This window comes from Ooceraea biroi, chromosome 11, assembly GCF_003672135.1.
Source record: "Ooceraea biroi isolate clonal line C1 chromosome 11, Obir_v5.4, whole genome shotgun sequence".
Lineage (NCBI taxonomy): Eukaryota > Metazoa > Arthropoda > Insecta > Hymenoptera > Formicidae > Ooceraea > Ooceraea biroi.
Window position 1 is genome coordinate 1,905,838 of NC_039516.1, and position 26,985 is coordinate 1,932,822.

General features: G+C 48.3%; 1 protein-coding gene across 4 annotated transcripts in view; it reads left to right on the forward strand.

Annotated features, from left to right (window-relative positions):
* Positions 1–26,985, forward strand: part of LOC105274476 — a 96,581-nt gene that overhangs the window by 12,160 nt on the left and 57,436 nt on the right. For all 4 annotated transcript variants that reach the window (XM_026973945.1, XM_026973946.1, XM_026973947.1 and 1 more), the window contains exons 2-11: positions 2,376–2,405; positions 4,024–4,126; positions 4,780–5,020; positions 13,481–13,607; positions 17,040–17,129; positions 23,303–23,422; positions 25,093–25,262; positions 25,497–25,693; positions 25,943–25,975; positions 26,717–26,847. In XM_026973945.1, the coding sequence (XP_026829746.1) occupies positions 2,376–2,405; positions 4,024–4,126; positions 4,780–5,020; positions 13,481–13,607; positions 17,040–17,129; positions 23,303–23,422; positions 25,093–25,262; positions 25,497–25,693; positions 25,943–25,975; positions 26,717–26,847 (1,242 nt within the window). The remainder of the gene's footprint in view (positions 1–2,375; positions 2,406–4,023; positions 4,127–4,779; positions 5,021–13,480; positions 13,608–17,039; positions 17,130–23,302; positions 23,423–25,092; positions 25,263–25,496; positions 25,694–25,942; positions 25,976–26,716; positions 26,848–26,985) is intronic.

Consider the following 26,985-nt stretch of genomic DNA (forward strand, 5'->3'; position numbering starts at 1 on the left):
GCGATAAGATATCGCGCTTACGCGCGCCGCGTAAATATCACCTCTAATGCCGCAGCCTGGAGCCTATAAATAAGAGCACGCTCGCCCTCGGCTTTTCCATCCCGTTTACCCCCGTTTACTTCCCCGCTGCCGTCGCTATCGTTCTGCATCCAGGGGCGGCACGGCGACGTCGGCGTCGGTCGTCGTCTCGCCGAAGGAAACCGCCGCAGGATGAAAAGTAAGTGACGTGTCGCAGCTCCACATGCGCGCGTAGAATCCGCCGCACGTGTACGCGCCATACAAAAGGAACGGGCCGCACATAGAATGCGCGCCAGCGGAAAGTGAGTTCCGCGCGCGTGTGCGAGACACGGTGATAGCAACCCCCGGTCTTGGCACGTATTCATATGCAGGGCGTCCATTGTCTCGAGTTATTCGAAGGCAAAAGATCGCAGCTGAAGCGTTAAAGCTGACGTCATTGTTTCACTTTTCTTTCCTCTCGCGCATGCATCCTCCGCCTACACGCGCAGCAGCAGCAGCAGCAGCGGTGGTGGCAGCATCATCATCCCCGTGTCTCCCGTTATGTACGGCGTCGTCACCCCGGAGCTATCAATTCGCGGGATGTAACTTTGATACGACGCTTCGTCTAGCTTTACGGCTACGCGCATTTTCCCGATGACGCTCAGTTTCGTTTTTCCTTTCACGCCGCTGAGAGGAGGAAAGTTCAAGTGACGGTGCCGGTGGATGAAGCATCCAGATGTGACCATCTGTTTGGATACACGTCTCGTCGGGATCGGGATTAACGCAATTACCGGGCATATCGATGTCTCCGGCGCGAGCGGCACACATACGCGTTTGTCGACACTCGCTGCTGCTTCATTGAGCGCTTTTTCCGTCGATTTTACACGAGCCAGTTGCCCCGCGGTTTTCTCTCGTTGCGTATCGGATTTCAATCGTAATCTGGCCGACTGCCAAGACGCGGACGCAGACGAATAGCGCGCCATGCATGTGAGTTCAATTATTTTTAAGTGAGCGAGAACAATTAATTTGTCAAGAAGAGTTTATGTGGTAAACGAGAGAGGAAAAGAGGAAAGCAGAGAGAGAGAGAGAGAAACCACCGAATGTGCACCTGCACCTGTTAGGCAACCGCACTCGACCTCTCGGTTAAGAGAAGTGGATGTAATAGTTGTACTCGCCACTCACGTTGCCTGTACGTCGCCTGTAGGGTTCCCTCCTGTTTGCATGACATCAGCGTTAGCTCATTCCTGCGCTCGACAATTTTATAACGGCGACGAGAATATTCCTGCAGCCGCAGACTCTCTCTGTCCCTCTCTCTCTCTTTTTTTGTCTCTTCTTTTTTCACCCTCTCGCTGCCTTTCCCTCTCTTAATTAATCGCGCGAGACGCGGACGCGCGCAAAATAGAAGAGCGCGTCTGTCGAGCGGGGAAAGCTCCTCTATGAACTGTGACCTGCGGATACACGGCTGACCCGCTTCATTATCAGTGTCTCACCACCCCAATCATCTGTTACGCATCCCGCTATTCTGGCACGCTCTCCGGACACTTTTCTTACGATATAAATGCCCCGATAAATCCTATAAATCTAATCTAAGGGCGGTTACTCATTCGTGTAAGCTTCGGCAAATATTGCGTGGCATTTATTAGTACAGGTCAACGCTTCGAATCGCTATCCGACAGGTTGGAGGCTGCGCTCGTCCGCACGTCTGCGTCTGTGCATCCTTATAAACAAGGTTGTTCCGTGACCTTTCTATAAAACTGACCGCTTCGAGGAAGAGCACTGTCAAACTCCAGCGGTTCCGTTAACACTTGGATCGTTTTCCTCGCGCGGGGTATCTGTAATGTATTTGCGGAATGCGACCTTTATAGGTAATTGACGGAAAAGTCGATAGGCGCGCACGAAGCAGGTCTCAACACACGCGTGAAAGCTGAGGGTGCGAAACCTCCGGCGAGTTAAATTTTCCCCTGACAAAAATTCAATTTGAAAGTTCGTACGCGTAAGTGACGTATCGCGGGTAATTACGGGGAGCGTGCACGGATGATTTTACATCGCTTGACCTACATGGCTATTTGAATCTTATTAAACGTAATCGGCGCAATCGCGGTAATTACATAGCTCGATAATTCGCGCTAAAATGCCGGTAGCTACATGTACGATATCACTGGTGTAATGATTACCGCATACGCGCGACAAATATAACCGCACAAAAAGGTCAATCAACGGTAAACCTTTCTGCGATTGCAGCCGTTTGCTTTTCCGAGTGCATTACACGAATCAGGTTCAGATTGCTTCAAGAATTTGTAAATGTGTATAAAAAATGTTATCCACAATTGCTCGAGCTCTCGCACTCTCTAATCTTGCCCTTATTCTTTCTGTTGCAGTGAAGAAGGCGCGGTTCGTTTGCGAGGATGGTTCGTATCATGTAAAGAAGAAAGAATAGGAGAAGTTACGGCGCGCGAAGGAGGCAATTTCAGGGCTCGTCCGCTTAACTGATTTGCTCTCTGATTGCTCTCAAACATATACGAGCGAAATATTGACTCCAGCCAGAGTGTGTGCGCCAACGTGAACTCGAAAACGCGATCAAGACGAGCCGCAGAAGCGACGTCTTCGCCTCGCTTTTCAAGTTCGCGGACAATTTATTGCAGCTCGCGGTTGGAACGTCTCCAATTCTTAGATTATGTGCGAGCTGAATGTCGCGACGTTCCGCTTATAGCGAAATCACTTTTCTATACGAGGAGACGTAAAGAACCGCATGCGGAAAACAGAGATGATACTTCGCGCGTTCGAGAATCCGTTGCGATACTTCCGGAATTTTTTATCGGTCGGAGAGTAAGTCAATAAGTTTAATAGAGCCGCGAAAGGACGTTGAATCTATACACGTCATGCGCGTACAGCCGATTAATCCCACGTTGACGAACGTAACCTTGGCAGTCTCCGTTTCCCCGCTTGTTTTATGCACTTTTAATATTCAACCGCTCATGACGTGCACGGCATTGTACGCCGCGGACTTATGAAGACCATTATTTCACGCAATGTCGCGAGATTGAAACGTAACGATAACGTCCGCACATTCGCATTGCGAGCGCAAATGCATCCAGTCTCATGAATTTATTTACCTAATGCCCCGACCGCAATTCACTCCCATTAACTCGCCCGGCTTATCACGAGCGAATTCGAGCGACGTAGGCTTCTCTACCTACGTAGATTGTCGAGTTTACTGTCGGGTAGACGTTTCCTCGAGTCTGTGGGAGACGCGAATATCCGCCACGGGACTTACTCTGATCACGCAAACGACTTGTTCGATTTGTCCCACATCTGGCGGCTTCTCAGGTCAGGCGGGAGCGTTATTCTCACGTTTGGCTAAGCTCTATTTATGCCGCGCCCAATTGTTTATTAATATCCATTCTCCCTTTTGCCATGCCGAGAGGTGACATCGTGCAACTACGCGACCCTCGCACGTAGTTCGCAGACAAACTTACTTCGAGTCTCGTAAAATGTCGAGGGTGACGCACTACTGCGTCCGAAACGTAGCTCGTAAAATCTTGCTCTTACTTTTTGCGCGACTTATCGAAGTTGCTACCAAGAGAGAGAGAGAGAGGGGGGAGAGCGTATACGGCGGCTACAGATGCGAGGGTGGAACTTATTGGAACTTAGCAGTACGTGCCTCCTCTCGTGCACTCGTTCTCAAACACATAAACCGGGCGAGGATGCCATCAGGATCGCTCTTAAATTGCACAGAAAACAGCGCCCCGTTCACTGGTATATCTTGCGTTTTATAGGATTCCGTTAAATCGCGATATTTTATCGGCATGTAACTCAGATGATTTCATTTAGGACAATAAATACGTGTATGTATTTTAATCGCGACGTTAAATACGTTTCACCGTCATTATTTGGCGTAACGTTTCGTATTTCGCTCGTATATAAAGAGTACGTAGTCTTGTAATCTGCCAATTATATCGTTATAAAGTCCAGCTGAAGCTGAACTAAAAGCCTGGCGAAAACATGAATTGTTGAATGTAATTCCAGCGGATCAACTCAACTCTTACGTAACACTGAAGCTAGAGAATGTCAAGTCGACAACAGTCACTGTGAAAGGGGCCAATCCATGCTGGGAACAAGACTTCCTCTTGTAAGTCATGATGAATTTTTACGCAAACATTTGTTAGATGCCGGTGAAAGAACTCATAAAATTGCCGTAAAGTTTTCACGTTTCTGGAGCAATCTGAAAATTCTCGTTAGCAGTTATATATTACGGCGTTACGCTCCTCGAAAACACGGCGAACTATCGCGTGTATACTGGCAGTATACTATTCAGGACAGCCAGCGATTCGTGTGCATCTAAAGGGATCCGAGACTAATCATACGGTTGTTTAACGGAGTTCGATGAAATACATCCTCTCTGCTAGCCGGTTCGCGAATTTTCCGGTTAAAATCGGGAGCTTGTAAAATTCGCACAAAAATCACAGCTAGAAAAACTTCCTTTTGTTCGGAATGAGAATCCTCAGTCCATTACGACTCTGATCTCATCTGTTAAGTGTATTACCAAAACGAGTCTATTTTGGCTGAATGTCAGCCATTAAAATAAAGGATACACTGTTCTTGATCTCAGCTCGCTCGACCGTGCGGTTTTCGGCGCCAGAGAGTTCTCGGTTACTCCCACGCGGACGTACACAAGTTGCTTGGCTGAAAGTTCGTAAAAATCATCGTTGTTTACGCTTACGAGCGAATGTTTCTTCGTGACAAGGTACAACATAATGTTAATGGAATTTGTTTGTTGCACAGCGAAACGAATGACATGAATGCCGGGCTCGTGGTGGAAGTGTGGTGCAAAGGATTCTGGTGGGACCGCTCTCTCGGCTATTACTATCTGCCACTGACAGAGGTGCCCTATATGAATGAGGTAACGAGAAATCAGTGCAACTTAAATCGTACAGCGGTACTGCACCAACAATCTGAACGACACACATCGCCCGATATGCGTGACACCAACAGCAACACACAGCAAGCCAGCACCACCGACACGGTACACCAACCCGCTGCATTCTCTATACACTCAAATAATACGCTTCTCTTACCTTTCTCCTTCTTTCTTTCCACCGTCGCGACGGCAAAGCGATCGGGGAAATTCGCGATACCGCTGTCACTCGTCGCAGCTCGGTGGCAGCAACAAGTATTCCATGCGATAAGTCGATACGTCCGTCGGGGTCCGTCTCGTTCCGTCTGCATTTATTCCCCATCGTAAAGGCGGAGGTCGGTCATTCTTAAAGAAGCCCGGTCGTATACGGCGATAACGGTCCGCAAACGGTTCCTTGAGCACTCCTCGCACGTAACGATCCGCCACGGAATCCGTTCACAGGAATCTTCACCCCCGAGCCACTCCGTAGTCGAATCCTTCCACCATCTCTTTTCGACGGGCAGCACGCGGCTTTGTGCGTGAAATGAAACTCGACGAGTATTTGCAGCGTCGAACGAACCAAAACCAATTACTATCTGGCACGCTACCGGCGCTGGCCGACGGTTTCTGGCGGCGAAATAATCGAATGATCCTCCGACGGCCACGCGTCATTCGTCAGCTAATGCTCGTCATCATCCCCCATGACGGTGGAATTTCGCGCGAGATTCTTTTTTTCGGAGATCCGTTGCTATGAATTCGGTAGCTGGGAGGACGACAAACGGCGAGTACGTGACGCAATCGATCGGCATCCGGTGCGTGACCGATGATCGTGGAGCGCAATTTCATCGGTATATTATGTCGCTCGCGTACAAATTGAATCCGCGAAGGTGGTGCGATGACCATTCGTACGGAGCGACGGGGGTCCTCGCGCAATTCGCCGATCGCAAACGCAATCACAGCCGCATGAGAAACGCATTGTATTCGGAAGAATACGGTGATTAACACACGATTTACGTTGCTGACATTACTGGACAAATAACACATGCAGATTGATATGGTGATGACGATTTACTGTGCTCTTCTCTTACATGCTCCTCCTCTCTCTTACTCTTTCAAAGATACATTTACGAGACACGCTGCTTTCATGATTAGTGCATATAATTAGATATAATTGGCGACCACGGGGACCTAATTTCTCTTATCGTCGTTTCCATCGGAAACACACTATCTCTCTCTCTGAATCTCTATCTCTCTTTCAGGCTCTCGGGAAAGCGAGTTGCCGGCACTTAGGAATGTCGATTCGCGTAACACAAATTACATCCCACTTGGCAACTCATACGACAAATTGATGTGCTCGGGGAGAGATAGGGAGGGGAGAGATTGCTCCTCTCTCCGTTACGGTCTTACGGATGAGAAATCATGAGAGACTCGAAAGCGAGATTAAGGTCCATTTCCTCGTCAGCCTGATATCGCTACGTGTCTTCTGCTCCTTTCGCGAGCTTTCCCGAGATTTCTTCCTCCGGGAGATCCTACTTTTTTTATCCGCCTGTCTTCATTTGCTCGTGGCGCGCTCGACTGCACTCGTATACGGTGACAAAAGTGAATTTCCGCTAATTAAATTGCCCGAATGCCTTATCGTGGGGGTTGCTGGCTGGCGCCGCGCGGGGGCGAAAACGCGAGATATCTGCTCATTTGATAGAACCATCCTTTCTCTGGCGAGAATAATAACTCTTTGGGGCGCGCAGTCGTTCTTTTAAACGGCCAGACAGGAGCCAGTCATGCGCGACTCAGAAGGTGCGATTCTCCCGTTCTTTTGTTCTTCCTTCTTGTTATTCAAATCCATGGGCGATCACCGGGATGCCTTAAAGTCAATCCCGCGTTGTTCCATTCGCGGTGGCACCGAGTCACCACATTATCGGCAATATAAATCACGCGAGAGGATTCTTCCTTGAAAGAAAAATCTTCAATTGAAACGCGCACTAATTCTCCAAATTCTCCGATCGAAATTTGACTACTGCGTTAATTGCGTTATTGAAAATGTGGATAATTTATGTGAAAAAACTTACCGCGAGAGATACAGATGGTCAGAGATATAGCACGCGTAAGTGCAAGTAGAAACAGTGCAAGAGGACGGACTGTAGTCAGACAGGCTTGTTTGCTTTTTCCGCACGGACTGCAGCTGCAGCATCTTTCGGTGGGAGGAGTTGGGAGAATTAAATTAGAGAGCGGACTCATCTTACGGACAGCGATGCAACTCAGTCACGCGCAAGTACATGGTCGTGTTTTTATATGCGCTTGACTGCTGCTGTTACCCCCGAAGCGTCCCTTTTGCGGAGCTGCTGAAATCTTTCCGCTGGAAAATCGCGATGGCCAAATGCGATGTTTGCATGCTCTCCTCCTGTGACCAAAGTTAGTAAGGTATAAAAATACACACAAAAATCAGCCATGTGACAAGAAGAAATGATCTTCTCTCGGGGAGGGTTGGAGATCGCGCGATCCGCCGCGTTCTGTCGAGGTCCGGAAAATTGCCGCCGCGACGCGCGGCGTCGCCAGCTCCCTATCCCTCGTCGTTCCTGACCACGACATCGCCATCACTATCGCCAATACTCGGATCCTCTTCTGTGACGTCACTTGGCGCCCGGCCAAATCGCGACGCTCAATGAAACATTCGGGGAAACCGAGTGGGCGACGTGGGTCGACGGCGGTTTTATGGCAAGCATTATGCTACGTGCACACCACATGCATGTCAACTCCGCGAAAGGCAACGACCTTGACGGAGGGTCTGAAAGACATCCGTGCTTTTTTTTCGTTCAAAAGACGCCCGGCACGACGGTGTTCGAAGAGGGTTGCTACTCGTCGCGCTAACGATCTCTCATTCACACCTACGAAACGGCGTGTTCGCGCGGCAATGTTATATCCTTTATGCCGGTATCCATTACGTTCTTGCGTCCGCGCGGATCTGTGAAATATTACGCTGTACCTATACGAGACCAGAAGCCGACGACCGTGTGATCTACGAGCCGCGAGCGCGAGAGCACAAAAGCGACGATGTCGCCTTTTATCTGACGACGAGAGAGGCGTCAAGACGTTCCCGTGGCCAAGTCCTCTCGCTCGGCTTTCCGCTTTAAACGGCACGATTGTGGCAACAATAGGGGAATCACACTATAAATCGTTCTTCCACGTTTCTGGTCGGGCGATCGACGTACCTCGCGCTGACACTCGCGAAGATAAAGCGCCCAGGGCGAAGCAGTGAAAAAGCAGATGGCAAATGCACGCGCGGTCATGGGTATGTGAAAGAACTCGGAGAAAGCCAGCGCGACGAAGGGGCAACGCGGGCGAAAAGCGTGATTCGGTGACTCGGTCGAGGGCGGATGAGGGGTGAGCGGGCGAGAGAAAGATGACGAAGACGATACACGCAAACGTGTGCTTGATCGGGTGAGAAGAAACGCGTGGGAGAGAAGAAAGCGAGGCTGAACGAGATAAACGAGCCCCGAAGTACCAACGCGAGAGGTCAGATTGCCTTCTCGTGAGAAAAAGGAAGAGGAGGAGGAGGATCTGGGTCAGCTGGAGCTTCAAATATTCATAAAATGGCACGCGAGCACCGGATACCGCCAATTTGATACGCATTAGAGATACATTCGGTATCCAGCATTTCCCGCCCCGCCTGAACCGATCAAAACGATCGGAACATGAATCGCCATGCCTGTTCTGATGACAACGCTGATCTTATTGTCCCGCGTTGTCAGCGTGAAGTGTCTACGTGCACTTTGGCGACGTTGACAGCGTCTCCGTCGACTGGCAGCTTCCACACGATCTCGTTCGTGTGTCACGACACCGTGATCCGTGTGTCGGCGTGATCCGGTCGTGGTGAAATTTCGGCTCTCATGCGCGAAAGATACGCAAGCCCTCGCATCAGCACGTCTCTCTCTCTCTCTCTCTCTCGTGGTGAAGATGAATTTCGGTGGCTGATTTACGAGCGTTCACATGAGCCCTCGTTTCGTCTCCGCCGCCTGGTGCTGGCTTTAATTCGCGAGGCGCTGATTAATAGCGCGCCGCGCGCGCATATCTCCGTTCGACCCTGTCCAAGAGGAGAGACAGATTCCTCCGTTTTCGAATGGCGCTTCTCGCCACGGACGATTTATTCTTCGTGATTTGCATTTTCATTAACGACTCGAATCTCCGTCTCTTCCTTCCTCGCGCTTTCTTTCCCGCAAAAGTCACGACGACGACAACGACGGCATGGATTCTTCCTTATCTTCTCGGGTTTATCGGACGCCGGAAAATCAATCGACGGTCCGTTTAAGTGGCTCCCTGACATTTTCCGCTATAACCCGGGACGAGAAAACACGAACGAGACCACCGTCGTCGATTTACTTGGCAGTAGTGGCGGGAAAGAGGCGGAAACGAAGAGACCTTGCGCGCCTATATCCAACCTTGTGTAACGTGAGAGAAGCAGCAGCCGGGCTCGAAAACCAACTGATGGAAAAAGGATCCCGGGATCATCTTTGTGATCCATGGAGCATTTCAGACTGATGGACGATCGTACTTTCGAGGGGACGGTGATGGTGTGGCTTCAGGATAATGTCGAGCATTCGGGATGGAGTCCGTCGATCGATCGCACGTTGTCGTCGTCGTCGTCGTCGTCTCTGCTTTTACCTTTTCCTCCCCCATCGCTCCTCCTCCGCCTTCCGTGTCTGTCGTCTCTCTAATCCGATCGGAATCACGTCGTGATCGTAGACACGTGGTCGAGTATTCTCGGCGCGTGTGTCAGGAGCAGAATGAGAGGATACCTCCATGAGTTAGGACATCTCGTGGGATCGTAGCGATTGACCGCTGAATGAGGGCTTACCTGTTTGCTTTCGACCGAGGGAGTAGACGACGGCTCAGTTGAGGGCTTTGTCTAGATGTAGCCGACTGTTTTATTGACCTGTGGAATTGACGAACGGTAACCATTGGCGATTGGCGGTAACCGTTGACCATCGCGAATCGTATTGTAGAAGGGCCGAGAGATCAAGCTGAGGGTCGAGTCAAGCTGAGCCGGCTTTTATCGGCAAGCGACCCTCTCCTTGCACGGAAAAATCGAAGCGTCCATCGTCATCGTCGCGTGACGGATACGCAAACAAGTATGTGAAGGTCCAGTGCTATTGAATAAATAGCCATCGGCGTGGCGGCCCGATCGCCCCTCGTTATGTAAATATCGCGACGTCATAAAGCGTCATAAAACGTCATGGAGATAAATCGCCCGTATTTGCTCCTGTTGCGCGGGTAACCGTTTGGCAACTTGCGATATCAAGCGGATCCATAAACACGAGTGAACAATTAAGAAAATTGTTATCGCTCGCGAAACAATATCCCGTTTATTATTTCCACTCGAGCTTTCCCGTCGCGCTTTCCTAGTTTTGCAGAATCGAATAAATCATACATTTAGACAAGACAAAAATAAACAGTTAGTACTGTTACGATAATAAGATTCCTGCTCACTCGAGTATTAATTATGAAATGTTTTCCGACGATCCCGTGGATCTCGCGCAGACGCTCGTTTGCAATTAGCCGTCACCTGCAAATAGTCGCGAGTGCTTGTTGACCTCCTCTGCGCGATCGTCACGAACTTTTCTCGTCGTCGCCGGGCGCTTTTCTTTTCCTTATAACGAGATTGAAAAATGACAATCCGCGCGCTGAGCGAGAGAAGGATCTCGCGCAAAAGAAACGCGGAATAATCACGCGGAAGGGCGACAAGGGACGGCTATCAACGATCATTTCCATGCATACACGTCGGTGCATCAGCATCGCGTGCGTTCGCATGGAGGCACGGTCTAATGACGCGTCCGCCGACAGCCGACGAGCTTTCCGCAACATCCCGCTATTTATCACGCGGGGGAAAATAAATGGTGTCAAGCCGACAGTTTTCTCGGCGAAATAATAACCAGCGGCGGTACGATGGACTGGGCGTGTTTTTACAATCATCTCGTTAGCCGATCGCACGTTCCTCTCACGTCGACGCTGCCGAATGAAAAATATTCCCCGTCTTATCGAGGTACGAAGGGGCGCTTTCTGTGCCTGCTCCGGTGTCGGCGAGGATGAGAGGTGCCACCGTGAGAGCCAGTAAATTGCGTGAAAACTCGTTTTCTCCGAGGCAACGTCATTGGGAAATCATATCCTTCTTTAGATGCTCGATAGAAGTGCATATTGGGCTCTCCTTAAAGCGATCGCGATCGATCGGTCGACGATCGGTGCGTCTTTATCCATCCACTTACCGAGAAGAAGAGGGACAAGCGCGTATCTCCGCTTCCTTATGCTTTCCCACATGATAGGCACGCTAATTGGACCCGTCTGCGAGGAAACAGATTGAAACCGGAAAAGTAGGGGCGAAACTGTGCGTCACACCAATTCCCGTCACTGCTAACCTAATTCGAGTCTCCCCCCAGAAGCACCGTAAGAGGGTGGAATTAACTGGAACGAACGGCCACCCAACAGTACTCCCGAACCGCTGCGTTTCTTATTTTAGCACCACCAGCAGCAGTAGCAGCAGCAGCAGAGTCGACCGCGACGTCATCGGCTTGTGCTTCATCCTCGATGAACCCCTGCGCGAATCCCGACGAAGGAAATTACGAATTGTAACTTTTTCCATAATGATGAAAAATTCATTTGCCGGTCTGTCCGGCGGTTGGAATTCTACGCGTGAAGAAAGGCCGGAGAAACGTCCACGGGAAATTTATAACACCCGTGACATTTACGTGAAACGGGAGCAATTTTTCGAAGGGGCGAGATTCGTGTCAGTGGGTGGAAAGTAAATCGGTACTCCGATCTCGTGGCGTCCTCTCATAAACGATGCGCACAAGTGAAGTCAGACCGTCGCGTCGGTGTTTTCGGACGCCGGATGGCCGGTTTGATCTTTAACGGTCTATTGATTTCCACGGGCAAAATGCACAACTTACCCCCAATAATAGCCGATTATATCTCGGCGTCGAGTCTGACCAATTGAGATCACGTGCCGGTATCGGAATAATCTCTTGCAATTTCCATCTGCTACCATTTACGTATCGATCGTAAAAATATCGCCGTGTTTTCTATTATTTTCTATGCCGCAAGATAGGAACGGAACGATTACAATTATGATAACCCCGCTAATCATTTCTATTGGCCTCAGCGATCCGGTATTCATCGTGAGATTGATTTCTATTGTACCAAGTTGTACCAAGTTGTATAATTCTTCCTATCTCTCTCTTTCTTTCTTCTTTTTTTAAAAAATTAATTCATCGCGATAAATAACTGGATAACAACGTTAAATTTTGCGGACTGACGTAACTCGGCGACGTGGGAGTAGCATTACTTTGATGTTTTCTTTACGCATCATCGAGATTTGGCCACAACCGCTCTTCCATCGTAATTCTCGCCGAATTTTTCGGAACAAACATGTCAATTCGAGTCGCCACGGGGATTTGTATCTTGTTTTCGCGAAACACTTTTCCACTTCTGATACTGGTGGATGCTGTAGTATTTTCTTCGGCGACGTCAAAGTGCGGCACGTGTTTGCGAAGAGCGAGGAAGTTTTCCACCGTTAAATCATCGCTGAGAGTGCCGCGAGAGATACAAGTTGCTCGTCGGGTCTTCCTTGTTGCTCTTGAGTTCACATTATGCCTCCGCGTCGACTTGTTAAGGATATTTCGCAACTGCAATTGCGAAACTTGCAAGTAACTCGAGAAACGGCTCGTCGGTTGGAAGCTTTTCCGAACGAGGAAATCGCGCCGGGACAGCTACCAAAATCGTCGGAGTTGCGTTTCGTTTGAACGCGCGATAACAATGTGCGATATATCGAGCTTTGCCGGCCGCCAGTTCCGACTCGCATATATTTCGTGCTTTGTCAAATTTTCCCCGGATTTACCGTATTTGGTCTGACCTGCGCGCGATTTTTCGTCCGACTGCTCATCTCGGAAAATAGAGTGACGGAGCCAGAAAGATCGAATATTCTTCTCCTAACGCGTTTCTTTCCTTCAAAGAGCGACGTGACAGACGTCTCCGCGCTGCCGGTGCATAAATTGCATGCTGCACGTTCGCGAAATACATCATCCCTCGTCGCAATAACGTAAAGTTGCAGCCATCCTCCCTCGCGCAGTGTCACGCCAAGAATACAGCTTCGACGAGGTTGCTTCGGTACGCAAATTATCGTGAATACTCGTATCTGATAATTGCACCTGCTCTCGAGAGGTGAAACACGGACGAAACCGGAATACGAAAGAGGAAGAGCGCGAGAGGAAGATACAGAGAGAATATGATACGAGAAAGAAAGAGGGAGGAAAAGAGAGATTATTTCGAGTGAATTATTTCTCCCCACCGACAACTCTTGAAAGCGTGCAGCGAGTAACGGCGGGTATTAATTAATTCATTATATTTTATGCAAACGTGCGCGGGTGGCGTTTCCGCGAGCGAGCGGATACGCGAAAGTTTCCTTTCTGGTCACACACATGACTCCAACAGTGGCGGTAACGAAGAATTATGAGTAGTAACGTTACGCAATAATCGCGGGCTACGCGTGACCAGAAAGGCAAGAGAGTCCCCTCGATGATTAAACAACGATGTCCTCAATTTCAGGAGACTACTGGCCAGTGGGTCGGCCTGGATATGGAGCTGGAGCAGAGGGGTTCCGAGGTGATCGGTACAAAGAAGAAGCCGACCGGCCACTCGCTTCTGATCGATTGTCGGCTGGAGCTGCCGTACGGTAAGTGACGACAGCCGAGTCCGCTCGATTTGCGGTAGATATGATGAAGTCGCATGTCTCTGACGTATGCAGTCGTGTGTATGTGTGTGTATATATACATATACACATTATACGGGATATGAGAATATCGTTTGACGCATATATATATACACAGTTATATCGGTGTCGCCGTGTTGGAGCGAACAGAAGATCCGAGTTCCGCCGCGCGCTGCGAAACCGCACGGGAATATCCGCACGCGGAACATCCGTCCTGATTCATTGGTCGTCGTAATATGATCGATTCATGAGCTCCGATCAGCTGTTCGTTCACTCGCTCCTATCGTTCCTTCGAACGCCAGCATGACATGCGTTCCGATCGCGCCATGATTTCTATCGCAAGGCTGAGAAAAGACATCCGCCCGAAAGTGGCACAGCCCGCTCTTCACCGCGTGACACTCGCTAAACGGCGATGCGACTGCCAAAACTGTGCTTGCTGGGGGGAAGAGAGAATAGAGGAAGCTCTATCGGTCGAGCTCGGATCGGATCTCGAGGACGGATCGTCTGCCAATTTCACGAGCGGCGGATTTCGCGCGACGTGGAAATCGAGCGGTTTAATAGCGGAAGTGAACGTTCCGCGCGAGAGGTAGACGGAAATTGTATCGGCGGGAAGAATACCGGGGGATAAAACGCTGAGGAATATAGCGGCGAGGAAGTGGGACGCGTCAGCGAGATTTCCAACAGCGCGTCTCAATTCATTTGCGAAAATTCAGTCGCGTGTAATCGAGATAACGCGAAATTTTAAGATTGGCTAGGTTTCCATCGTCGCATTTCTCAACGAGATCGCGATCCTCGACTCGAGCATGAAAAAAGCGACGCGTCGCCATCATCGGCGTGAGCCGCTGCCAACTTCTGCTCGCCGTTGGGCACAAACGACAGGACCAACTTTTAATTGAGTGCGTCTCTGAGAACTCGTCGAATCCGCTGCTGGCACAACGCCTACACGTTTCGACCCGTGCTCCACGCAGATCCATGTGCCTCGCGAATTATTTCAACGTCGGAAATTTCTTTCGAGACAAGAAAATCGGGCAAGCGTCACGTGGGACTCTCTGGAAGATGCTGAGGGACTTCCGGGCGAACGAGAAAAAGCACAACGAAATTTTCTTCGTGAAGTTTCGAGTTCGTTTTTATTTTTTTCTCATCTGCTAGCCGTTCGCAGCGGGCACGTTTCTAAATTAGTTAGTCAACGGTATCTCTCGATCTGAAATTTAACGCGTTTAGAGTCTCTCGGGGGACGCACGTGAGGAAGAAGGAGGTGTGAGGAAAGTTCGCGGTCTCGCAGCGAGGAATCCAGTTTTAATATCGTAAGTGCACAGACCTGTTCACACGATCACGCTCGATTCCTACTCCCGTTGCGCTGGATCTCAGCACCCTCAAACTCAAAATTCCGGATATCGGCGCGGCGACTCGCGGAACATGTGGAGGCTCGCGACAGCAACAAGTACAGCTTCTTTCGGGTTTCGCATATGCGTGTACGTCAAATACACGTAGAAAACCTTCTATATCCTGTCGCTCCCCCGAGAGACTGCGAAGGGCCACGTGATCCCTGAACCAGCCCTTTAACTAGGACTGACGTGTTTTCACCTACTGGCCGGTCGTCGACATCGGTGGCGCGATCGATACGCTATCGACCTTTCTCAACGAAAAAGGTTCTCGGGAAAGGGGCTAATCGCACCCTACGATTCGCCCCCGATCGCTCGCCCGAATCCGCCGGAATTTATGAACGCACGGAAGTGCCTGACATTTTTAATACTCGCTCGTGGATAAGGCATCGCGGTACGCGGGCGCGCGGACGCGTGTTACTTGCCTTGTATGCAAATGTCTCGAGGTTTATTTCTAGGAGTCGCAAAAGGATTTCTACCATATATTAATATCTCGATCAAGGATCGCACGACTTCGTCGTCATCGCCGGTCGCGCGCGCGTCTTTTCTTGACGCCGAAGCTCGGCACGGCGACGTACGAACGTTCCGCGTTCCATTAAAGGTGCAAATTATTTTTCACCACGCGATGCCGCCGCGTTGACCGTGTTGCGAAATGAAGGAAAACGAGGCCGCTTATAATAAACCCACCCCTGTACGTGCGGCCACATCGCCGGCTGACGTTTCGCCGCGTGCGGATCCGCCGACTCCCGTTCTCTCACGCTATTCCTTTTCCCAGTGGTATTTCCCTGCCCCGTCGTCGTCGTCGCCATCGTCATCACCGTTGCCGTACTTCCGGTTTTCGACCCACGCCAACCGTGCACCGTTTAATGGATTTTTACCGCGCACGAGATGTATATTTCCTGCCGTGTAATATCTTTTGTTATTGACTTTCCGCGAGAACACGGGAGATACGTTTTTTTTTACTTCGTTGTGAAATGAGACGTAGCAGAAAGGGGAGAACTTTCGGTAAACGAAAAATTAAGAGGATGCTTGTGAGGACGATAATTAACATTTATTTGAGCAATAGGAGTTTGTTGTGCCACATATATGGTAACAGAATTTCCGCGAGTCCGTAGACTGCAATTTCAATTTTTTATGGTAAAACGTCAAAAGTTGATAACGCGATTTCTTGTGGAAAATTGCGTGTAATTAATTATTTAGTTGCTAACGAAGCACACGAAATTAACGTCGCATGTTGCGTCACAGCGCGTGTGCGACTCTCCCGTCCGATGTGATTTCCCTCAACCTCTCTCCATCTCTGTAAAATTTCCAGCAGATTAACAGGCAGGAAACTAACTTTCGGACTTATTTTTGAGCGTTCGCCGATTGAAAAACATTTATCGTCTATCTGTTGTCATAATCCGACGATAAAAAAAGTACGAAAGTAAGAAAAAAGTACGAAAGAAAAATATTGGTCTTCTCTGCCATCAGAACCTTTCGTATTTTCTCAATGTGACTTTTTCTCGTGGCTGATTACGATATTCCTCTCGAGTGCATAGGGTGCATCCCTTTCATTCACGGATTCTGTGATCAATTCAAAGTTGATGTTTTATTGACATACCTCGTTTAATTTTAACCTCCAGAAGTTTAATCCAAGACTTAATTATCATACAATTCAACGCTGAATATTAAAATATAAAAAGCACGCTCAATCAAATTATCGCTAACGGCTAAATTAATGAAGAATCCGTGGACCAAAGGAAGCTGGAGAACGGAGCACACAGCGTGTAACAGCAACCCAGTGCAGAGCTTCCAACTGGAGGAATACCGTAAAGCACAGAATCGTTGAATTCGCGTTACTCGAAGAAAATTTGAAAGAAAATCAGAGATCGAAAGCAAGACGGAAATACACTTTCTGGAAGTCGCAATCGCGCGCGAGATATCACGCGCTGAGGAGCGTAAAACGATGGACGTGATCGCCACTCGAATCATGCGCATCCACAACCCTCCGTCTGATCAGTGTCTGACCAATCAGGAAAGCGCGTACAACGAACTGGATGGAAAGCCCTGCTAACGAGCGAAACAGCAATGCAGTTGCGAGCAGCCCGGCCCATGTGTGGCTCAGGTACCCTCGTCGAGAGATCTCGTTCCCGGGATCATCCACCTTGATCGCGAGATCTCTCTATTTTCGCTTTATCGTCTCGATTCTCACCGACCGATCTGCATCCAAGTGTCATGCGATGTCAAGTCCTCTCGCCGAGCGTGGATACGCTCCTGGCGCGCTTCTCTCGTCATTAAATTTAACGGTCTCCCGTAAAGGTGGTTAATTACAATTAGTCGGCGGGATTAATACCTCGGCATCACCACCGAGAGATGAGTGCTCTCACGCGGGGAATTTTCCGTGACCCGCATTTATTGTCCACCACCGGGATGGCTCGTGTATTCCCTTGGAATTTGCACGAGTGTCGTTAATTCGCATGTCGCAGACGTTGTGTATACGTCCGGCTGAAATTTAATCTCTCGGTCGTTTGAAATTTTCCAGTTGCAACATCGACACGTGCGTGTCCACGATCCGCGACGAGAGGATCCATTTTATTTGTCCGCAATTAGCGTTAACGAATCCCTTCTTGCTCGTCTCAGTCACTGCACCAGAGACCCGTCTCTCTCCTGCTCCCGAGTTCCTCGTTGCTTGTCTGTCTTCGATCGAGTCTTCGATCAACGCGATCGCTTCCTTGTGCGCTTTATCGGCCGTCGTTTTTGCGCGGTGCGGCGCGACGAAGCTCGAGTTTCTTTCGAGCGCGAAATGGGGAAATCATCGTGCGCGGAAAGATACGTTTACGAGAAGCATTCAAGAAGCATTTTATTCGTACATCGCGCCGGATAGTTTTTGTCTCGTACTGCCAGCCCGCGTTACCCCCCGGTAGCTCGTTTCATTAACTTAAGTGTGCAGCTGCCGTTGCACTTTACATTACTACGTGCGTGCGCTTAAACAGAGAAAGACAGAAGGCAGGAGAAGGAGACGAGACCGGGGGTGTATACATCCGAGTGGGTGGCAGTCACGCGACCAGACGGCTAGACCAGAAGTTGTTCTACTCGTTAACGGTAGACTTTGATACGATTTCATGCCTGATTAGCTGGCTTTAATTACGACGTCGCGGCAAGTAGCACGCGTGTTACTGGAAACCTACTAAAACTTTTCACCGCGCCGAGGAAGTCGCCGACACGCTGCAACACGCGGGAAAATCGACGTGATCTCCTCCTCCTGCGCGGGATATAATTTCTCGTGGACTCTTTTTGTGCGATTCTCGCATCTGCGTCGCGTCGTGATAACATGTCGTTGATCGCGCGATACGCACATCGTACGCATTTTATTATCGCTATCAGGTGTCGATCGGGAAACGTAAAACAGTCGTAAAACAAGCACACGGTATCGCGATCCTCCCCTCTGTTCACCAGCAGATCACTACGTGTGAATCTGCTATGTGTGAGTTTAGCGAAAAGAGGTAGGATGTCGATGTTTCTGCTTCCGCGTATATTCTCTTTGATTGCCCTCGTCCGGCGCACTATTGTTATTCTATTTTAGTGAGGGAAATGAAAATACACGATCACGCTCTACTGTATGCAGCAATATCGTCGCAAATGAGACGAAATATTCCCCCGTATGACATGTACGTAGTTTCCAACGAGTATTCGGCGGGTCGATGCAACCAGTCACTGAACGTTACGTGCCTTTGAAAACGAGCACCGTGTTTTTTGAATGACGCACGTAGTGAAAAGTTTATTAGCATTAACAGGAGAAACGGATGGAAAGACGAAACGCGGCGTTCCTCGGCGAGCAGAGATTTTCGATTTTCGTAAAATTTCATATTACCGTCACGCGCATTTATTTCATAAACGTTCTACATTCGATTTAATTCCGAGGGCGTTTTGTTCGAATTGTTATACCCTCAAAACGTTTATTCATTGAAATATCATTCTTTTTTCATTATTCGATCAATTATTTGCCGGCCTCTGTTTCTCCGTTTTCCCTCGGTTTAAAATCATTTTAATTAGCTTTGTTATATGCACTGGTGGATATTACGGCGGTAAACTGCATTATTTCAGTATAACGTACGTAACTCGTTTGCTACGTGGAGCACCTGAAGAAAGTTACATAACTGTTTAATTACTTAATTTAATTGAGAAGAATGAAATTTAGATACTTGTTACGCGCGCACGTTAAACGTTATCGCAGTACGCGTTGGCTCCTGCATGAGCAATTTATCTTAAAGTGATTTCTGCAAAAAGAAAAAGGAAAAAGGGAAGGAAGTAAAAGTAACTTTGCGTCGCGATTGTGTAATGCAATGTTCAGCGCCTCGCTGTCAGGCGCTACACTTTTGCGCATTGCATTTCGTTCAATTGGTCGATATTAACTTGAATCGACTGAAGACAAAGGAGACTTTCTCTCTTCAGGTACATCTTTTTTTATGAGCACACACACTTATTCCCGGATGCACCATCGCACGTGCACGCAGTGGCGCGGCGATAGCACAGTAGAGGGAGGGTACTTATTTCGAATGAGTAAAGAAAGGAAAGGGGATCAGAGAAATATATACATTTATATACTATTTCAAGTATCAATACTTTTAAGTATCAAGTAAGATAAATGAAAGAGAGGGTACCTGCAGATACATTAAGCTATGGCTGCGACACTGTAATTAACGACTGTCCGTAGACACTTGTTCCCCCCTTTTTTCCGCTACCTTCGTCTCTCTGTCTATCTGTCTTATACGTAACTATCTGTTATCTTGTAATTAGTTACACACGACAATTGTGCTGTGGCATTATTAGTGACATTTAATGTCAGTATCACAAAACGAACCACTGGGGGAGCAATATTAATGTTAGTCGTTAGTACACTGTCCATCGTTAAGTACGAGTCCACTGTCGGCTACGATGACGGAGACCCTTATAGAGTTCAATCTTACTCGAGCATGAGCAAGCATCGTGAAGTATGTACCCGTTCTTTTTCACCCCTTCGCGACCGTTCTCTCGTACAATGAAGACATTCACGTGGCATTTCGAGCGTGTGAGAGAAAGAGATACGTCGGGAACGAGCATCGAGATAAGTTGTTCGTTTATTCAGTTCTGCTCGAAAGCTCTCTTCGTGTTCCCGGGATCGCTGCAATGTAGATATTATTGAACGGGAAAATTTCTTGAAAATACGAATGCGTGAAAGTACCATTAGGACCATGGATAATTTAACTAGACCTCTTTAATGTTTAAAGAAGCAACGTCTTTGAATGTCGGATGTATGCATTGCTCGAAAGTTACATCTGAGGAGAAAAGAAACTCTCTCCTCTTCAGACGCATAACAGAAATATTGTATGTGCTCGTTAGCGTAGATCTCGCAATGTTTGACGTTTCAGCCACAGAGTGGGTATCACGTACGATGTATCAGATTTGCCTACGCCTACGGTAAAGACCGGACATTCAAACAAAATGGACTAATTACACGCTCGTGCTCACCCACGTACGAGGCACGAACGGGCAAACCGGATATACGGGGCTGGAGATAAAGGCGACAGGGGTTGATGAGTAGAACGAAGGCGACCTTCCGGGGATTTAACTCGCCAGTAAATCCTCACCTGTATCGCCTACCGCGGTATGTAAGGCGACCCGTAGCGAGAAGTCCACTTTCGGTACTATTGTAGGTAATCCCGCCGCTTTAAGATAAGCTAAAAATATGCTATTGGATTTTTAATTTAAATATTTAAATATTTCAATAGCAGCGCGTGTGCTTTAAAATGAAGATCGAGCTGGTAACATTATATTGACTGTATATAATATTATACGTATAAATTGGAAGAAGAGCTGCTATCATTGTGATTCATTTGAATTCATCGTCGTCAATTACGCCGGATTTCTACAAACTTCCGCGATAATGATGATAAGACGTCTGAGAAGATTTCAAGTGTTTCTCAAGACGTTTTATATTGAAGATCTTTTCAATCGTTTACACCGAGGAGACGTCGGACGCCCATTCGAAGTCAGCTAAAGCGATTCTTTCAAGTCGGCGAAGAATCAATAGAATCTGCTTGGGAAGCACGGTAACGTGATATAATTCCTTCAAGCGGCGGGTACACGGAGAAGGTGGGAACCACAGTTTCGGTGCTCTATTGTGCGAAATTTATTTCGTTTCTTCGAGAATCTCGCGGGAATTACGGTCCCTCTTCTCATCCCGGAAGACCGTTTCCGTAATCGCGTACAGAGACGACTGCAGAAATTCCGCGAGAATTTCTTTACAATTGGATTTGGAAGAATAATGCGAATATTTAATAGCACCGAATACTTAATAGACATAAATAATTAACATCGTCGAAATTAATAGGCGAACGGAAGTACAAGACATCTGGAATATTCCTCCGAAGAATTATGTAGCGCGCGAACTCGTCGCCATTTATATTCGATGGCGGCGTCGATGCCGGCGTACCTAAATTAGTCACTCGCAGGTGAGTGACGTCCGATAGAGGAATGAAGGAAATAGCGGCCGACAGAAATAGAAGAAGCACTTTGAACGGAACAGGGGGATGATGCTTCCATTTTTGCGAGAGCGCGATGCGCGTCACCGTCGCCCAAAGTTTGTCGATATACGGTCGGCCAGCTGTTACTGCCGCGCCATTATTGCTGGCGTCTGCAGTTGCAACATTGCATTTATTTCGCCTGTCCAGGCGGGGATGCGAGGTAACGGGGGAGAAACGTGTTGTCGGAAGCGTGGACGATACTTTTTTCCGATCCCGCGTTATGGTACACCCGGGGTGCAGCTGGCTGCACTTTTTTCCATATTTGCCGGAGAGACGACGGAGCATCGACAACGGTAGGGCCGATGTAGGAGTCTCCCGGCTGCGGTCGCGGGGTGAGAAACGGGCAAGAGGTCGCCCGAGGACGGTGGAGACGCGTCGGAGTTGAGGAGTTGAGGTAGGACCGAAACTCACGGCAGCAAAGACTCGCTGCTTCTCAAAGGCGAGGGCGAACGAGGCGACGCGCTCTCCTGCAGGGCTTGACCCTTTTTTTAATTGCATCCAGAGGGGAAACGAGAAAGGGTACCAGAAAATACGCTTCCGTGCTGCAATGGGCGATGCTGAGCCGCGTACCAGAAGATACAGCAGAAATTGCATGTCGCCGGAAGCGCAACGAGACACATGCGGTTTCGTCTGTCGAGGGACGACGAGATGCAAAATGTGCATGCCAAGATCGCGCGTTGCGACTCTTGCAACAAAATTTTGCGGGCAGAAAACCCCGTGAATCTCCGAACAGAAAATTCGGACATTTTCTTATGGTCACTAGTATCATAAAAGATGAACATGAGAGAGGAAAAACGCGACGACAAGGTAGAAGAAGATGTTCTAGGTGAATCAAATAAGATTTGCACTCCATTTTGGTGCCGAAGTCAGCGCTGGCACTTCCATTAAAACGTTGCGTACGTCCATCACGCTCTAAGTAGCCGATCGAAGTTCCGGTTAAGCGGCAGATTCTCCTCAGGGATACGGCGAGAGACACGAGGGCGAGAGATGGGAAATTGATGCACTCAGCGTGCGCGCGTGGAGTAAACGCCGAGACGCCCCTCCTCTCTTCTTTCGCAGTAGCAGCGGCGGGGTCTCCTAACGTCGTCAGAGTAGCAGAATTGTCGAGCCCAGAATGGGGTAGCTCGCGAGATGGTCCCGTAATAAATCGGTCTAAGCTCTCTGAAAGCAGAGAGTCGCGTTGTCATAGCTTGATAAAGTTTGCAAACCCTCCTGGGAGTTTGTTGGTTCAATATATAATTATGATTGAGCACAAAGAGAGAGAGAAAGAGAGAGAGAGGGGCTGACGCTGCGAGTTCATATTATTTATACAAGATAACCTAGCGAGAGAATAGATTGCTCTTTCTAAATTGCTTACCGGAAATTTGCACAATTTCCGAGCAATGTGTACATCCGAGCACGATAAACAAGCATTCGCTTCGTATATTTTATGCCAGTCGGATAAAAATACAATTAAAAGGCCAAATAATAGTTTAGTCCGAACGTTCAGTGTTCTCGTAACGAGTTTTCGGCGCGAGCTCGGTAGATGCATTAGTGAAACATTATTGTAGACACGCGACATAAGTAATATATTATTTTCTTTTTTCTTGTTTATTTGTTCATTCTTCTCTTTTCTTTGTCCCGAAAACCGTACGTATTTAAGTAAATTTAGGATGACAGTTCAACTGAAGACTAAAGTCAGATTGTCGAGACTCGCGATTAACTGTTTCCCTATCGATATCTATCTTTTCGAAAGACCCCGACAACACGGATGCGGCCGATCTGCAGAGGAAGCTGGAAATGCTGAACAACATGATGGACCAGGAGACACGGGCCGAACAGGCACGAAGGCAGATATTGTACAATATAGGCCACTGTAAGTACCGTCAAGTTACAGTTTAGATGGCTGATATTTTATTCGAATGCTCTTTACGCGGCGGGAGAGAAACGCCCCCGATCGATTTTGCCTTTTATCCGGCTCATTGACTTTTTGTTCTTTCCACGGGTAAAATTCATTTCGCGAAATAAACGAGATCCAACGTCACGACGCGGCTGGATATAGCAAACAGAGAAATCTCGACATTCTTTTTTCGATCTTTTCTCTTTGCGACAAATTTGACGAGTCAAAGTAATGTGCAGACATTGGATCGTTTTCCAGTGTCGGCCAAAGATCCGCGCTTGTGTGATACCGGATTTTCTACTGACTTACCGTGGCTGATCCATCACGCACTCTTACTACTTACTACTCGCGGTACCACTATTCACGCCCGCTACTATTAGCTTCTTTTCGTTTTCCCTTCTCGTTGGTGAACTTTGCGAGACCGCGGTGCGCAAGAAGAAATCAGACTGTCACGCAAGCATTACGTTGTATTATTATTTCTGCATCGCGAGCGTTAATTTGCTGCAGCCTCACGTCATACGACACTTCCATCTACACGTCTGATCGTCTGACATACTTGCAGTATTTTTAGAAACCGTGGCTTTCTAGGTCGTTCGCTCGAACGCTACTTCCGAGTAAGTCATAAAACTTTTACGTCCCTGTTCTTTCATGCGAGAAATCAATTTGGTGCCGTGTTAGCCCCTATCTACGATCGGCGGTCGCACGCCGTTGTCTTACCCACGGAGACTATGTAGCGAGGTACCCTGAAGAAACAGGCACACGAGACGCCATTTCATATGTATGTTATCAGCTATCGACGTATCGTCGGTAACTTACCACCGTTGTTACCCCCTTTTAGCAACCCCTAGTCCGTGTAACAGCTATGAGAAGGCATGTAGCAGACTAGCTCTCTCTCTGTACTGAACAAATCGTTGGTGTTGGTCTGGCAGATTTTTCCATTCTGTGTTTTCTTGCAAACGTTCCATAACACCCTCCGTACGGTAATTTTACATTCCTGTCGGCCCCAAAACTTCTCCGGAATGAAAAAAAACAAGAAACAGAAAAAATAAATGAAAGAAAAAGAGGACACACAAGAGATTGAAAAGGAGATCGAGACCCGGTGCCTACATAACGATCAATTTGTCGCATGGCTGCTAACTATACTTATCTTGCTTCCTGCTATTGCACCACTTCAGTTCCCGGATTCTACCAATATCGACCAATTCTGCCTGCGGGAAGTTACGAGACTGTCACGACCAAGTTGCAATTGGCTTCACGTTTTATTCAAGAAACGGACGCGGGACCGTTAGCTCACGATCCCGAGATGCCGAACGTGAACTCTGCGAGGTGTATTGTCGATTTGCATTTTGATAGGCGACGCCAAGAGAGATACGAGATGAAACCCGATTACTGCGAAATAATTAGCATTTCTGTGACCGATCGATGTGTGACTTTCATTTTCTTCTTTCAGTTGCGTGTACATTTAGTTCCGCTTGCGGAAACGGCAGAAAAACCGATATGATTTTCGCTCGCGTTCGCGCTGCGAGGCGACGTTTCGACGTCGCGATGCGCGAACTTATCAGGCCGTTATTAGGGCGTCGCGAAAACTTTCTTCCCAGTTTCACCGGCTCCCGTAGCACGCTATACACTTGTAATCCATCTTTCAGCGGGATACTCGGAGGACTCTGACTACACGTCGGACTTGAATTATCCAGTAGGTGGACAGGGTGCGAACAGCTCGGCCTCACAGTTTCGCACGGCGGCGAACCAATTGGCTACGCCTCAGAGATCCCTCGAGACGTCGAGAGAAAACAGTTACGAGAGAGATGATCATCAGGTATTGATCGACGATGGAAAAATTTGTCCACGTCACACTCATCGAATCGAGCATAACGTAGATTAGCACATTGAAAGGACCCGATGCTCAAAGATCTCGAGTCATCCTGTCGTGAGAGTGGTTTGACAGGATTGAACCGACATTTTTGAGCAACCGGCTCCTTTCATCTCGCTCGCACGTGTCGACCATGTCGCCGGCTAATAACGCAGCAAATTAAAAGAGTGACGTTGCTAGGTTCCAGTCACCGTCGGAGGAAGACTGGCACCTAGTAATTACGGGAGTTACGGAAGCTCGGCTCACAGTCCGAGATACGACGAGCCGTATCCGGAGGATGGTCTACCGCAGAGGTACTTGCAGACCCAGCAGCATCCTTCAGAGTCTTCCGAGCCACTCTTCTACAACAGTAGACCGAAGCACTACAAGGAATACAGGTACCATAGCATAGTCGCGAAAGTTCACGAATAGCATTAGATTGAACAATGAAATAACGAGATAACGCTAGACACGCACATTGGTGACATTTTACTGCGCGTTCATGTGCGTTCGTATAATACTTTTGTGCGAGAACCAAATTACTGTTGCTGCGCCAAGTGCGCGTTGCTCGTTTGCGTATTAACTAAGTTCGTAGGAAGATTGATACGACGGAAGAAAACCGTTTATTATTTTCTTGCCTGATCCAGACGACGGAAGCACACGTGGGATTACGAGGACAGGTACGATACGAGCGCGGCTGCGCGGCTCCGTGAGAGATTTTCAATGACTAACACAGCATACAATCACGCATATACGCGTTTATCGACTTCATTCATCACGTTTCGTTCTTATATCGCGCATATCAGCACTACCACCACCACCACCACCACCACCACCACCACCACCACCACCACCACCACCACCACCACCACTATACCACCACGTCGCGTATTGTCGCAATGCTGCGTCAGCTTGTGTGATCGCATTGCACTTTAATCGCAATTAACAGCGTGCAATTACGTACCGGTCGATCGCAGCAATGATTACGTCGCGCGAGTTGCTCGCTACGATGTAGGCCACGATTGCCACAAGTACTCGTTTCGCATTCACAATGTAATATGCAAAAAAAAAGAAATAGTTTACATACCTTTAATTAATTACTGTTTGACTTACTTTAGTTACACGTGGCTTTGGTCACACGTCGCCCTCGCGTGCTAAAAATATAGATTTCTCGAAACCAGAGGGATAATATCGAACATCATTAAAATTGATGTTCGTTGAATTGACAAAGATAATTGACGTTAATTGGCGAGCCGAAACAGCTCATAACGATTCACGATTCATTTGCATGCTGCAGTCACTAGTCGCAGCTGATCATTCGGGAAAAACGATAAAAACCTCGTATCATGAGTCACCTCATCCTCTAACTCGATCGTTCTTGATGTGGCCAAAGTTGCTTGATCGTTATCGCATGGTTTCAGCCAAGACGGCTGGTACAGCGAGGGCTATGATTATTATGGCACGACGAGGGTCGATGACGCGAGAATTTATAGCGACACCGAATACTACTCGAACAACTCGACGACTACCGCAAGAAAACGAGGAGGAAAAGGTACCGAATGTTCAACGTTTTAATAAAGCTTTCAAGGTTGTTCTTCTTTCATCTTTCATTTCAGCTTCTTCACCTTCCTCTCCTTTTGTCCCTTACGACAAATAAGCCGCACCAAATAATAAATCTGATCCTTCTGTT